General features: G+C 48.8%; 2 protein-coding genes across 2 annotated transcripts; one reads left to right on the forward strand and one right to left on the reverse strand.

The window, feature by feature from the left end:
• Positions 1-17: 17 nt before the first annotated feature.
• Positions 18-3,213, reverse strand: ANOM_010337 (uncharacterized protein; the record flags this gene model as incomplete). Its single annotated transcript, XM_015555593.1, has 5 exons — positions 18-67; positions 121-318; positions 368-2,305; positions 2,362-3,033; positions 3,102-3,213. Coding segments are annotated over 5 exons (2,970 nt in total), but the record flags the coding sequence as incomplete, so codon positions are not given.
• Positions 3,214-9,035: 5,822 nt separating this feature from the next.
• On the forward strand, positions 9,036-12,571 carry ANOM_010338 (uncharacterized protein; the record flags this gene model as incomplete). Its single annotated transcript, XM_015555594.1, has 3 exons — positions 9,036-9,613; positions 9,677-11,060; positions 11,138-12,571. The coding sequence occupies 3 exons, from the start codon at positions 9,036-9,038 to the stop codon at positions 12,569-12,571; spliced, it is 3,396 nt and encodes a 1,131-aa protein (XP_015402970.1).
• Positions 12,572-13,532: the final 961 nt, after the last annotated feature.

Below are 13,532 nucleotides of genomic sequence, written 5' to 3' on the forward strand. Positions count from 1 at the left end.
AAAATACTATCATACCCGTCGTATAGCACGTTGAATCCCGTGACAGCGGCTTCAAACTTGTGAAGGTCTGCTAAAGTCAGCAACTAGGTAGGATAAGCGCTTCTTGGCAAGAAGAAGTACCTTTGACAGTCGCAAAGTCAAACCGGCGGACCATTGGCTTCACCATCGCGACCTGCATGAAATCCGCAAAACGGTCTGGCATTTCAGGAGTTGTGAGATTCTCGGCGATTGAAACGGTCAGATCATGTTGTCCGGGCCGATACAGACTAAGGCCCGTACGGTTGTTGATTTCCAGTCCCAATTTCAACTCTCCAGGCCCTAACGCAGTATTAGCAGTAGCTCAGCGAGACCGGATTATGCGACATACCAAGGTTGATACGGTCCGTTACAGATCCCCATTCTGTCGCCACGAAAGCCCGTAGATGTTCGGAGAGAATAGTTGGGCCATATTGATGGTCGACAAAAGCGTGCTCCTGGTCAATAACCGACACACTACCAGCAGGAAATTGTAAGTGGGCTGTCTCCGGCTGACCGTTGAATCGATCAGCTGGCTGTTCGATCGAGTAGGCGCGGATAGGAATGTCAGGTGTCTTAATCTCCCCTTCTTTGGTTGTCATCCCAAGTAGGAGAGAATGCAGGACACTACGCTCCTCGACGTCGTGAAACGTCATTAGCATGGAACGACTCCTGCCATCCTGTTTGACTTTGAGCATGAGAGCCGGTGCTCCATCTTCGCCTCTGAGAAGACCAAACACGATTGGTGCATTATGACCAATGATGTGGCTTACGTTACTGAGCGTCTTGACCTTGGGGCTTGTGAGAACTGCGATACGGTAGCCTTGGTGTAATTCGCGGCTACCAGTGCCCTCGGTCACGGTCATGGAGCGCTCAAACAGCCGAACGCGGCAGCGCTCAATAGGTTCGGCAGGGAACGCCTTGCTCTTGCTAGGATCCATGTATTGGAAAACCTTCAGGGTTGTTTCATAGATTGTAGTCTCATCGGATTTCGGCTGCAAACTAGCTTCGGTTTGCTGTGTATATTGCACAATGTTCCACAGATTTTTGAAATCATCCTCTTGGAACATAACATCCAACTGGAACCCACGGGGAAGTTTTACCTGCATGAAGCTTGATCGCACGCGCCAGTGCACATCTTTCCATGTAGGGCCCTTTTTCTTATCTGACTGTATCATGACATTGACCAATTCATTCTGACTGGTAATTGAGGCAAACACGTACCAGTCGGCCCGGTCACGGATAATTGACAATACGCACGGCAGAGGTTCGTTATGGTGAGTACCATCCTCACTTGAGCTCACCATAACCTTCACAAACATGCTTCCATAGCTGAAATATCGGCTTGTATCACCTAGTGGCATAGTCTGTACCAGATTCGGCCCTTCTCCAGATTTGTCGACCAACATAGACCTCGTGGCAGTGCCAGAAAGGATCGCTGAGACATCTGGAGCAAAGGCAGGATACTTCAACCACATACTGGTGTCAGCCTGGATTCCTGCACCGCCTGTGGCATCAATTGAGGTAATAATATTGTTCCTTTTGATAGACATCGCCAAAGAGCGCAAGTGATTTAAGATCGTTTGGTGCAAGCCCAGGAGGTCAGCTAAGCGTTTGTCGCCGGTTGTGTTTGCTACTGCTAGCAAGGCGTCGACGCTCATCGCGCCGTAACGGGCTAACTCGTTGTGTTTAGGAATAACGTTTTCACATATCCACAATGCTTTACCCAGATCAACCACGGCCTGTTTCGCGGTTTCCGTAGAGCTTGACTGCTGCGGACTGGAACCGGAGCTCGAGGGGCGAGATCGTGCGTACACCTCAAGTGTTTTCTTCCCGCGCATAAACCACCATACTGCAGCCCTCACCCACTCTGTGAGCGAATACTCCATCAAGGACTTCTTCCTCTCTGCATCATGTCTAATGAGGCTTTCGTGCTGCGCTACAAAAGCCTTGAGGTCCGTGAAAGCAGCGTCACCAAACTGGTTAGCGATAGATCGTAAGGACATCTTGGGAACTTGAGGGTTTCGTGGAGCGTCACGACTGTCTCGACTGCTCGGGCGACCTGGGCTATCCATGGCAGAGTCCCTCGAAGGAGGCAGCGGTTTTGGAGGCGAGGTGCTCATCGTCACACTAGCGGGGGTGAGGCCAGAAGGTAACGTAGGCTCAATCGGCGGAGAAACTGGTCCTCGCGATGGGGGGCTGGCAGGGCTTCGGAAAGGGTTGGCTTCTGGTTCGGCCTCGTCTTCTGAAATCGGAGGCGTTTCATACTCGGAGCTTGGACTATCGGGCACTGCTGGGGCCACTGGGGCCACTGGAATTGGCCCTTGCCTTCCTTATTGTCATTACTCGGTGACGGGGGATCTTGATAACGATGTTGCAGAGCACGACCTTCCTCAGCTTGCATCCTATCCCGGACTCGCTGCGCAAACGTACTGGATTCTGGCGACGCTCGGAATGACAAGCGAGACCCGGGCTGGCCCATGTTTAGTGTCATGAGAAAATCCGAATCCTGAGGACTCTGTAAAAACAACGGCTTGGTCGCTGCGGGGTTGATCTTGTCTTGCGTGTTCGTACGCTGATGCCGTGATGCAAACCCGCCTCCCAAAGAGGTATCGAGGTGAAGCTGAGGGAGTGTTGGTTGACGAGAATCCAGCCTGTCTCCTTGTTGACTTGACCCGTGACTGTTTTGACGATTGCGATTCTTGGATATCACCACCGTGGGCGTTTCCGATTCGTCACCACCCTCACCGATCAGCTCGGGCGCCCTCTCAGTGAACTTGACTCGCAGGCCTTTCCGAGCGGGGTTTTTCGGGGGAGCCCTTGGAAAGCTCATCGATGGGTAGCTATCGGTAGCCGAAGCGGGTTTCGCGATGGGAGAGGCTTCTGAAACATCTTGGGATGACGATGACTGCCACCGTTGTGAGACATCTAAACGTGGCGTTGGAAGTCCCCGCGAAGCCCCAGCAGTCGAGTGAGCTCCATGAGATCCATACGATACAGTATTCGAACGAACGGGGGCTAGAAACGACTCAATCTGCTGGTCGGTCGCACCCCCACCCCTGCACCGCTGTCAACCGCGCCCTTACTTTGTTTATCCTTCGAAAATAGTTTTTCTCGCCATCGAGGCTTCGTAGTCGGTTTCCGCTGGGGAGTGGCTTTGGTGTCACCCAGGAAGGCGAAAGGGTCATCTGTAGACATATTCACTATGTTTGTCACTGATAGTTGGTATCGTGCTCTATAGAAGCATGGCAAGTTTGGTGAGATCAGACGATAAGGGTCTTTAGGCCTTGTCTGTACTTTCCCCCGCCAAATCTGACGTTATAGTGCTTGTGCGCCGACAGGGGATCGACAGGGGGACTAAGCTAGTCCTAGCGTTGCGATTTGGTGTGGTCACGCAAATGCCTTTCAGGTCCAGGGAGATTTAAGGAATTGCGACTCGGAGAACAGCCAAGGATGACAAGTAGCGGCGGGGTAGAAGAACGGCTGTTACCCTGGTAGAACGTTATCCTATCCCAGGAAAATGTTGTTTGAGAGCGATCGGGGAGTCCAGGCGGAACGGGGAGGCGAGAGGTGATAATAAAACGCTCAGGGTCGGACAGCTTCCAGCGCAGAAATTCGTCACCAGGTGAACTGGTACTATCGGGGGCTAGGAGACAGGCGTGATTGCCTTCGTTGTTTAGTGGAGTAGGGGACCGGCGATCTGCCAAAACCAATCAATTAGAACGACCATTCACAGACGGAGTTGGCGACCAAGCGGCATTAGAGCAGTGCTCAGGGGGAGCATGGAAATTAGGCCATGGAGCTAGACAAACCTAAGGTCCAAGGCGTTTAGATAAATCTGCTGAAGTCCCGCGCCCCAATTGCGCACGAGGGGGGGCGTATCTGGAGTGGAAGTGGAGGAGGAAGTGGGCTATTGAGTAAGTGACCGACGATAAAGTATCAAGCTGAGCCAGCAGCTCTCTTTGTTCCTCGGACGGCTGTAGACGACGAAGAAGGAGAAGCCCGCTCTTCAGAACAAAAGGATACTACGAATAGTAAGTCAGGGAAGACAAAGAAAGAAAGAAAGAAATCGAGAAGAGAGCCAGAGGAAAAGGCCGCGCGAGGGAGTATGAAAGTGGACATGGTACGACCTCCGTGCTATTAAACATGTCGCCGACCGAAAGGCGGGTAAACTTGCTGTAATACTGACTGGGTGGACAGTAAACTTGGCCTAAGGCCGCTTCTCCGCAATACTAAGTCAGGGAACTCCCCAATCTCAAGACTATCCAGCCATTCACATTCGACCGACTGTCCTACACTAGATTACATTCCGGACGGTAATGGTTTAGCCTTATCATTCTCGACGCACAATGGTTCGTTCCTAATGCACATCGGTTTTCATAAAATGAGAATGTCTTACACTAGTTCGTTTTTTTAAATAATAATCCTACTATTTAGGACTAGTCAGAGCAGTAAGTAGTAGGAAATACCAGAAAACGAGACGAAGGATGATTGTTTAATTGTTGAATGATGATCACGTGGGCTCTGTCCGGGAGAAGACACTGTCATTTAATTACATACATACATACTCCATACATACCATACCGCAATGTCAGAGTTCAAGCAAAGAGATTGGACTTACTGTAGGTTCGCAATAGTACGTACTCCTACAGGGGACCCTAACCTTAGGTTAGGTAGGTATCCTTTACTTGCAACCAGGTCCCATGATTCGCGTAATCTTAAGCACTCAGGATTCCTGCACCGCCTCTTTCTAAAACCGCCAGCTATTCATGTCTCAGGAGAAGATCCTCCCAACCTCCTCGACCACTATGTACCCTTGGGATAAAATAATAATATGGTCAAGCCAACTGAAGGCCACTGGTCATCACACGAGCGGCAAGTGAAACCCCTACCTATGGGGTCGTGCGACTAGGTTAAAATGGATCACGGGAACTGACATGGTCCCTACACAATGCAAGAATGGTAGTTGATATTTACTCCATACTAGAAGTACTTAGTAGGACCATCCATCATTAGTAGCTGTAAGTTTACCGGAATCCCTGCCGCTTTATCAAGGGAACTTGAACACATTCACCATTTTCCCGTCTCTGAACCAATCATGAAACAGTCCCACTCCCCTCCTGGACTTTCACAAGCCCTCATCTTGAAACAACACTAGACCTATCTGGCATGGGCCCCGCATTGCTCTAACCCCCTTTGGGACAAAGTTGCTGATTATCGAGTGGACCGCTGACGACCCCAAAAAGCCGCCCTAACCTTGGAAGCACCCATGCTAGGGGGTGAAAGAGATGGAAACTCCCATTGTCCGATTCATCATTTGATATCCTCAGGGTTCATGATATAACATATGTCCATACATACAGACCAGATGACAAGATATAAACACCTAGAAAAACACCCTCATTTGAAACAATCCAACCTTGAAACCCTACAGAACTAGCTACCCTCTTACTGGGACAATTCCAAGTTAACCATGGATGCCTAGGACCGAGGAAAAGATCGATGGGGGTCTCAGTGGGCACCGCGGACGATGTTGCACTTCAATGACGGTCCCGCCACGTTGATGTTCGCTTATTTTATTATTTTATTTTATTTTTATTATTTATTATTTATTATGAAATTGTTTATTTTTTGATTTTTTCGATTTTTTCTTTTTTTTCAGATCCTTCATTTTCTTCCATTAGAGGACAATCGTAAGTAAACAAAAAATTCCCTCCAGGTCCGAATGATTGACATGCTATGAGCTGGCTTATTCCCGCGGTTAGTACGCGAATGAGCCAAATAACGTCACATTAAATTTGATCAATTAACACTGGGCACGTCCCTCTATTTCGTATCCTCTGTGGTCTTAATACTTAATACCCGAGCTATAATTCCATAGTGATAATGTCTTACCGTCTGGATATTTCCAGAGCGACAGCGCAAGCCACAAAAAATTTCACACCAAAATTCAAACAGCTAGAAGTCATACTAGCCCTGTTCTATGCTACATCTGAAACTCCTTTGACAGACTACTGATCGGGCATGGGATGAGCCCTGAAACACCAGACATGTCTTTGATGGATGACAGCAAAAGCTTGGCAGGGACAATTTTTATTCACTTATGAGGGAAAAGCCAACAGGGAAACGGTCCTCTCGCATTCACACTTCTTGTAATCTAGCCATATACCATGAGCTTTGATTGTCTTCTTGGAGCACCTTTCTACCTACGGAGCTCCTCGGTCACGTAAACCCATCAAGAAAAAGAAAAAGTACCAAAAGAACACAAGTAGGGTATGATCGATCCCTTGCTGACGGCAACGCCCTATGGAGACCCGCCAACGATGCGCCCTAAAAGGCATCATGTCCAGTGCCTGGTTTCCAAAGGAGCCGAGTATCAAATGAGCCAAGATCGGTAGGTGTCTGTCCATAACCTCGGCTTTCCTCTTCCATCCTTCCCGGCGCATTCTGCGGCCTATAACTAGCCACATAACTTTGAATGCCAAACCACAATCCGCTAGTCATGTCATGGCATATCTTGGACCTCTTCAGGAGGCGAGGTAGGGTCAGAGTTCATACTTAATGGTAAGGAATAGTTTCGTAATGGTTTAACATCCTCTTGACAGTTGTCATCTTGGATGGGTCATGTCATTACAGTTAATGTTGACACCTTAAAACGATCTTATTGCACACAGTACATGAGCTTTGGATTGAGGAAGAAGTATTGTGGATTTTATTATGTTTTATTCTTTTAAGAAAAAGTATTCTTATAATTAAAATTATATATGGACTATATGCGATATATGGTAATTCGCCCTAGACTCTACCTAAAGAAATAAAAACGAAAAGAAAAGAATAAAGAACAAATACGAGTAGTTTGGTTCGATTCCATGTTCTGAGAAGTGTACGTATGTACATACGTACCCATGTAGTCACTTTGCCATACTAAGTTTTAAGAGCCAACACGTCTCCCAATTGCGGTTTGCCCGTCTTGTCGCTTCCCCAGGTGTGGTCCACGGCGCTAACATGTTGGGAGCGTCCAATACATATGCAGTAGGCAGCGACATTTTGAACCCCTTAATTAAGAAGAGGGACAGAAATTCCCATTCAACAAACATGGGAGTGCTGTGGAAAGATCTTTGGCGGTAGAAACAGCGTTTTGCAGTGGTTGGTGCTCTGTATGCAGAACGGCATCATTCAATTGAAGTTTATATACAACCCGATGCAAGGAGACAAAGTGTTAGTACCGAGCCGATTTGATACCGTTGAATAGTTATGTAGTTAGTCATTAACGGTTACTATGTTTACACGGCTGATTGTCAATGCTTAGATGATTAAATACCAATCAATCACTGGGAAGTAGTAATTAGAACGCTGAGAACAAGAATCCACCAACTCTTTGGCTCTCTGTGTTTTCAGTGGTTTTAGCAGGGCTATAGTAGCAACGGTTGAAATTTCTAAGCATGACACATTTAATACAGCTCCGGATCTAGCACGTGCAATAAATCGAGAGATTCAGGCTACCAGAGATACAAACGCATTTACAGCACAGACAGAAAATCTTTAACATGCGCCTCGGGAGCTTGTCGAATAAACTGAGGGCATACAGTCAATGTCCCATTCCCGATGTCGGGGAAAGCCCGGTATACATGTGCGTACATAGAGAGAAATATATATCTGGGCTTCAATCCACTCTCTGACATGGTAGCACAACGATGTTTTGTTTTTGAAGAATACGATCGCCGGGAAAACTGATCTTACGCATTTTCAGTTGCGTTCGAGCCCACTCACATGCATGCAAACTTGTAGGTAGCCCATCACAGGAAAAAACACGAGGGGCAGCGACCAATGGATTTCGGCATCATCAGCAAGGAGGATTTGCGGTCGATAGAATAATTTTGACGCATAAATTCCTCTGACAGCGACCATAACCTCTCTTCTTGGAGTTTCCACCGTGAGCACTAAGCTAAGTCGACTAGTAAGTGGGTTCCTTAAGAGGTATCCATACGAGGGTCCAGAGCCGGTTAATTCTGGTTGGTCACCATAGACGGTGGGAGTTCGATCGGCTCTATCGACTATCGACCGATCCTCAGACTCTGTGAAACCGGAGTTAGAATAGATATCAAACTACACAGTACATCCCTCATCTTCAAAGGGAAAATCATTCCACAATGGCCATATAACGTAATGACCATAATACCAATAGTAACAACAATAGGACTAAGCAAAATCGAAATTCCGTGGTGGTAGGTAATAATAGTGACATGGCTGAGACACGAGTGGGCTGAGAAAGAGGCTTATACGACCGTTGGGTGGTGAGGATGAGTTGTTGTGGTGGTTTGGGATGTGGATGTGGGCTTTTCCTTCGAGCTGGTTTTAGTGTTTCCAAGTTTAGCATCAAAAGCCACAGCACCCAATCCATTGATTGGGCTTGAAGCAAAGGGAACAAACATGGCGCAGTCCCCGTCAGCAGTTGGTTTCGGGTCTATTCGACGGAAGCTTTTTGGCCTTCACATTCCAATCAATTTCCAACCTTGTTTTCTTTTTTTTCCCTTTCTGTCTTGTGGCTCGTACCGGTAAATGCGCTCATTTGTGTGAGAAAAAGAGAAAAAAAGGCCAAAAAAAAAAGAGATCTCTATCGGTCCGCCATACAGTGAGTGCCAGGCTCCCCTTCACTGTTTACCTCCGCCTGCGCTTTTTGGACCTGGAAATCCCTTCCCCGCCGCCAACTCTCGGAGTTATGGTCCCTATCCCCTACATTTCCATTTTGGGGCAGTTAGAGGAGTAGTTTACTCCTATTCTTATTTGGCCCTTTGATCGCGATTCCTTATTCCGCCACCCTCCTTGAAAATCGATCCTCCCCCCCCGGATTGTTCCCGTTCGCTCTGTTCATCTGGAAGGTTGCGGCTTTACCGAGCCGATTAGGCAGACGCTGATAGCTTCAGAAATCCTCGGATCTTGGTTGGACAACGTGGATTAAATCGTCTACAAGGGGGCTGACCTCCCCAAGGAGGTCATCCTACATATACTTGACGATCGTGATGTGTGTAGACCAACTAGCGAGATGGCATGACCGACGCGCACCTGGGGTTTCCAAACACGAACAGCTATCGTTTCTGTTATGGGATGAGTGGGATAGCTTGCGATCGTCGCGACGACGTTGGATTCGGTCCGATGGCGGGGGGATAGCATGGATATTGATGCTACTGTTGGTGATGCTGGTGTCTCCAACCTATGCTGCTCTAGTGAACTTCGACAATTGCTTACCTGCGCCCACTATCGCATCGAACCCGCAGAAACTTCAATTTGTCCCGCTCGACGTGTCCGTGAAGTTCGACTTGACGAATTCTCTGCACAACTTAAACATCACGGTATACGGTAATGTTTCTGGGACCGCCGACCAGTCGTCATCATATCCATCCCCCGATGATCCGCAGTGGGCAAACCAGAACGCAACAGTGGGAAAGATCGTGGACCTGAATACGGCCAACAATAGATACAGTACTCTGATAACGACTATTGACGTGGTTAGCTTCTCCCCATACTCTGGTCCAACTAGGTTCTGTGATTCTACCATCCAAGGAGAATGCCCGCTGGGACCTGTTTTCTACGCCAATGCGTGAGTATTAAGTCCTTCTGTCCAAAACATTGTTGACTAACTAGACGTTGTAAATACTCTTAGGAGCGACTTGAGTTCTTTACGCTCTTTCTCTGTCCAACATGACATGCTTTCATCGTACCGCTTTGCAACCCTGTCGTCAACTCTCTTAATCAAGTCTGGCGATGCAGCGGCCACTGAGCTGGGATGTATATCGGTTGATGTCACTCCAGACCTTGGATCGGCCCTGAAAAGCGCGCTAGCTTATGTGCCCCTTGTCATCCTGATTCTCGTGGGGGTCGCGACTGTAACCGCTGCAATATATAGTCCATGGGGCACCACGGACCCCTTTCATTGGACAAGCAATTATGGCCGCGATGAAGATGTCCTTCGCCTGGTAACACCAGGGTTTGGGGACTGCCTACAGTATATGCAATTCGCGGTGTTGACAGGAGCATTGTCGCTTAACTATCCCGGTTATTATCAACCGGTGGTGAGTCAGGTTGCGTGGTCGACCCTCATGTTTAACCAGAGCTTTCTAAGTCCCGGGAATGAGCGGAATCCTGTAAAGGATGGTGTATACACTGTGAACGGCACCTACGGGCTGGACGCTCTACAACAATATGTTGGAATGGAGTCGGCGCGGGACATCTGGCCGGGGATGATAATATGGTTACTCGCGGTTGTTGTCGCGATCACGCTTATCATCCAGCTCGCCTTTGCATGTCGATGGCTTCATCGTGAACTTGCCAATATTCCCGAAGAAGACCTACGTTCTAAGAATATGCCGTTCACTGTTGGCAACGTCATTCGAATCGTCTGTAATTATCTATTCTTACCGCTCATTTCACTCTCCTTTTTCCAACTGGTTATCGCTAGACAATCCCCAGCATACTCTGTGGCTCTAGCCGTCGTGGTCATTCTCATCATGATAGCTTTTGCAATCTGGGTCATTCGGTTGATTGCGAGTACGCGTCCCAAATCGTACCTCTTCGATGATCTACCGACAGTGTTGTTGTATGGTCCACTGTACAACACTTTCTGCGATGATGCGGCCGCCTTTACTGTGGTATCTCTCTTCCTGTCGTTTGCCCGCGGCGTCGCCATTGGTGCACTTCAACCTTCAGGGATTGCTCAAATAGTGCTCCTGGCGATTTGTGAAGTTGTTGCCATTTTGACGCTTGTTGCTTTCCGCCCATTTCCTTCGCCGACGTCTATGAACCTTTATCACGCCTGTTTCTCGATTGTGCGGTTTCTCACCATCCTCTTAAGTGTCGTTTTTGTCCCTTCTTTAGGCGTGTCTCAGGCTGCTCGCGGTTGGATAGGCTACGTTATCCTCTTCTTACACGCAGTCGTTCTAGTTTTTGGGTTCTTTTTGAACGCCCTGCAAACTTTGGTTGAAGTTATAGCTCGACTCGCCGGTGCTGGAGGCTATGAAGGTGGTGTTACCCGTGGTGGCCTCGTCAAGGTATGTACAGTATTATGGACTCCTTCTTTTCCAAGCGTAGCTCTTCTCGTCTGAGTGCTACACTGACAATGATCTAGGTATTCGGTATGCGGCAACTCTCGCGGCGTACGCCAAGACGGAGTGTTGGAACTCGCCAAAGCATGGGCTCTGAGGCTGCGATGCTAGCACACACCGACGGGCGACTGTCTTCTCAGTTTGACGGGTCACGGCCCAGAAGCCTTTCGGGAAGTTCAGCAATGCTTCTTAATCGGGCAGCCGCGAGTGAGGGCAGAACCAGCGCCTTCTACGAGTCGGGCAGTGCCCATGGAGGTACCCATAGTCGAGCCAATAGCAGTGGGCTATTTACACCCACCACGCCTAGTAGCAACCCTACTTTCCAGGGTGCAGGCTACCAGACAACAGGAAGTAATTCTCCGAAAAGCGGTCCCCTTTTCGCCATGCAACCGCACGACCCGTATTACCGACCTCCAAGGCCTCGCAATAAGAGAGTGGATATGAGTGGAGGAGAGAAAGGTAGAACGGGCGGTCGGCAACGAGCAGGCAGTGACGCCGAAGATGATATAATGGAGGGTCCCATGTCTGAGCGTGGCACACCCGTGCCAGCCTACATTCCTGCGCCGAAAGACGATCTCGATCTGGATGATCCTCGACAGTCCCGCAAAGATTACGCTGTGCGCGAGGTCGACTTCTATTACCGTGTCCGGGGTCCGCCACTGTCGCAAAGTGGTACGCGTAAGCTGAAGACTGGCCCTGCAGATCCTACTGGACCTGTATCGTCTGCCACCGGCTTCTTCCGCAATCTGTTCCGAGGGAAGACTAAAGAAAGCGGCAAAGGGTTCGAAGTTGTTCGCAGCGCAAGGGCACCCCCGCCTGGTCTGCTTCCGGAAGGGGATGATGTCCACGAGCCATACCGAGATGAGCCTGACGAACAGGCCACCGCAGGGCACAGTCGTCGAGTATCAGGAAGCGACCGATCATATCCAGATACAGATAGCGATGACAACAACCGAACCGGCGAGGCGCTGATAAGCCTGCCTCAGGTGGAGTCCGGCGGCGCTATTGAACTGCCCAGTCGCATAGGCTCCCAACATAGCTCACCTTCAGGAGCCCCACAGCCTTCGCGACCTTCTCGGCGTGATTCTCGGTCGTTAGCTATAGAAGATGACACTGCATCTCATAGATCTCTTCCCGTTGTTACTAAAGCTGTTTCGGAGGAGGCCCATTACCCGGCCCCCCAGTTGCATCCTTCCTCATCAGGTACTGGCCGATTGCCGTTCAGTGCTGCCAGTTCCCCTTCACGGGATCGCAACTTCTCTATAGCCTCAACAACCGCGTCCACGTCCTCAAGCCGGCAGCACGGGAACGGTACCGAGCGGCCCTCGAGCATGGGATACGTTGCCCAGCATCGCACCCGGGACTATATTCATGAAGCGAGTCCGGATGAACCGTCTTTCACTGGTAGTGCCGCCGAGCTCGTTGATGAGCCACACCATCCCGACGGAAGTCATTAAGCCCTGTGCTCCAAGTGAAGCACTGTCTTTTGTGCACCAAGTTGCACTTCTATCCTAACGATATATCCGTCGATCTGACAGCGTGTATATCTTGCGCTGTCCTATTTGTACTTGATATCAAGGTGACGAATTTCCTTTACTATTATTCGTTTTGTGTCATCGGAAAAGAGCTGTACCTGGCGTTCTGAAATACGTTTGGATCCCCCCCCCTATACATCACGACCTGCAAAATACCTGCTTGTCCTACCATTTTTTATTTTTCTCTTTTTATTTTTTTCTACTGCCCTACTTCCTCTATCTTTAATTCGATGGCATTCCATTGTGCCTGTAAAAACAGCTAATCGTGATCGGGAAAAGCCTTCTAATTCAGAAGCTCTTCGTCTTGTATATTGTGGAGCGTTCAATTCATGTATGAAGTATTCGGGAATAGTTCTTTTTAACTACCGTGAGATTAGGGTTGGTCAGCTCGACTGGCATGATGGATAGTCCTTTCTAGTTATATAGCCCCAAAATTTACGAGGTTGAATCGAATTCGTTATCATGGGTTATCCATCCAGAAGCCAAAGTGGATCAGTATCGGTTATGATAAGCCGAAGTGGCAAACGCTATCGGTATCAAAGTTTCGCAGAGAACCCATAGAGCTGCCTTGAGAAGTGGAAGGTTCTTCTTTACCTCAGCAAGGGGCATCTGACCCTAGAGGTTGAAAAATTTGCAGCATATTTATAAAAAGCTTTCACCCGTGATTAAAAAAATTCTTTCGGAGGTCACACGGCGTTGGAGTCTCGTGGGTATTTGGTGCCTTAGAAAGTTGGACCGCCACTTTTTTCAGTTGCCCCGCGGCGCAGAATAATAGGAGAGGCGGTTTAATCGTAAGGCACACTTGCCAACTAACCTTGACTCTCACACCCTCTTTTCTTCCTGCACCTTTTCTCTTTTGTCTTCACTTCGTATTCCTTTTCAG

The sequence above is a fragment of the Aspergillus nomiae genome (genome assembly GCF_001204775.2).
Source record: "Aspergillus nomiae NRRL 13137 chromosome Unknown contig00383, whole genome shotgun sequence".
NCBI lineage: Eukaryota > Fungi > Ascomycota > Eurotiomycetes > Eurotiales > Aspergillaceae > Aspergillus > Aspergillus nomiae.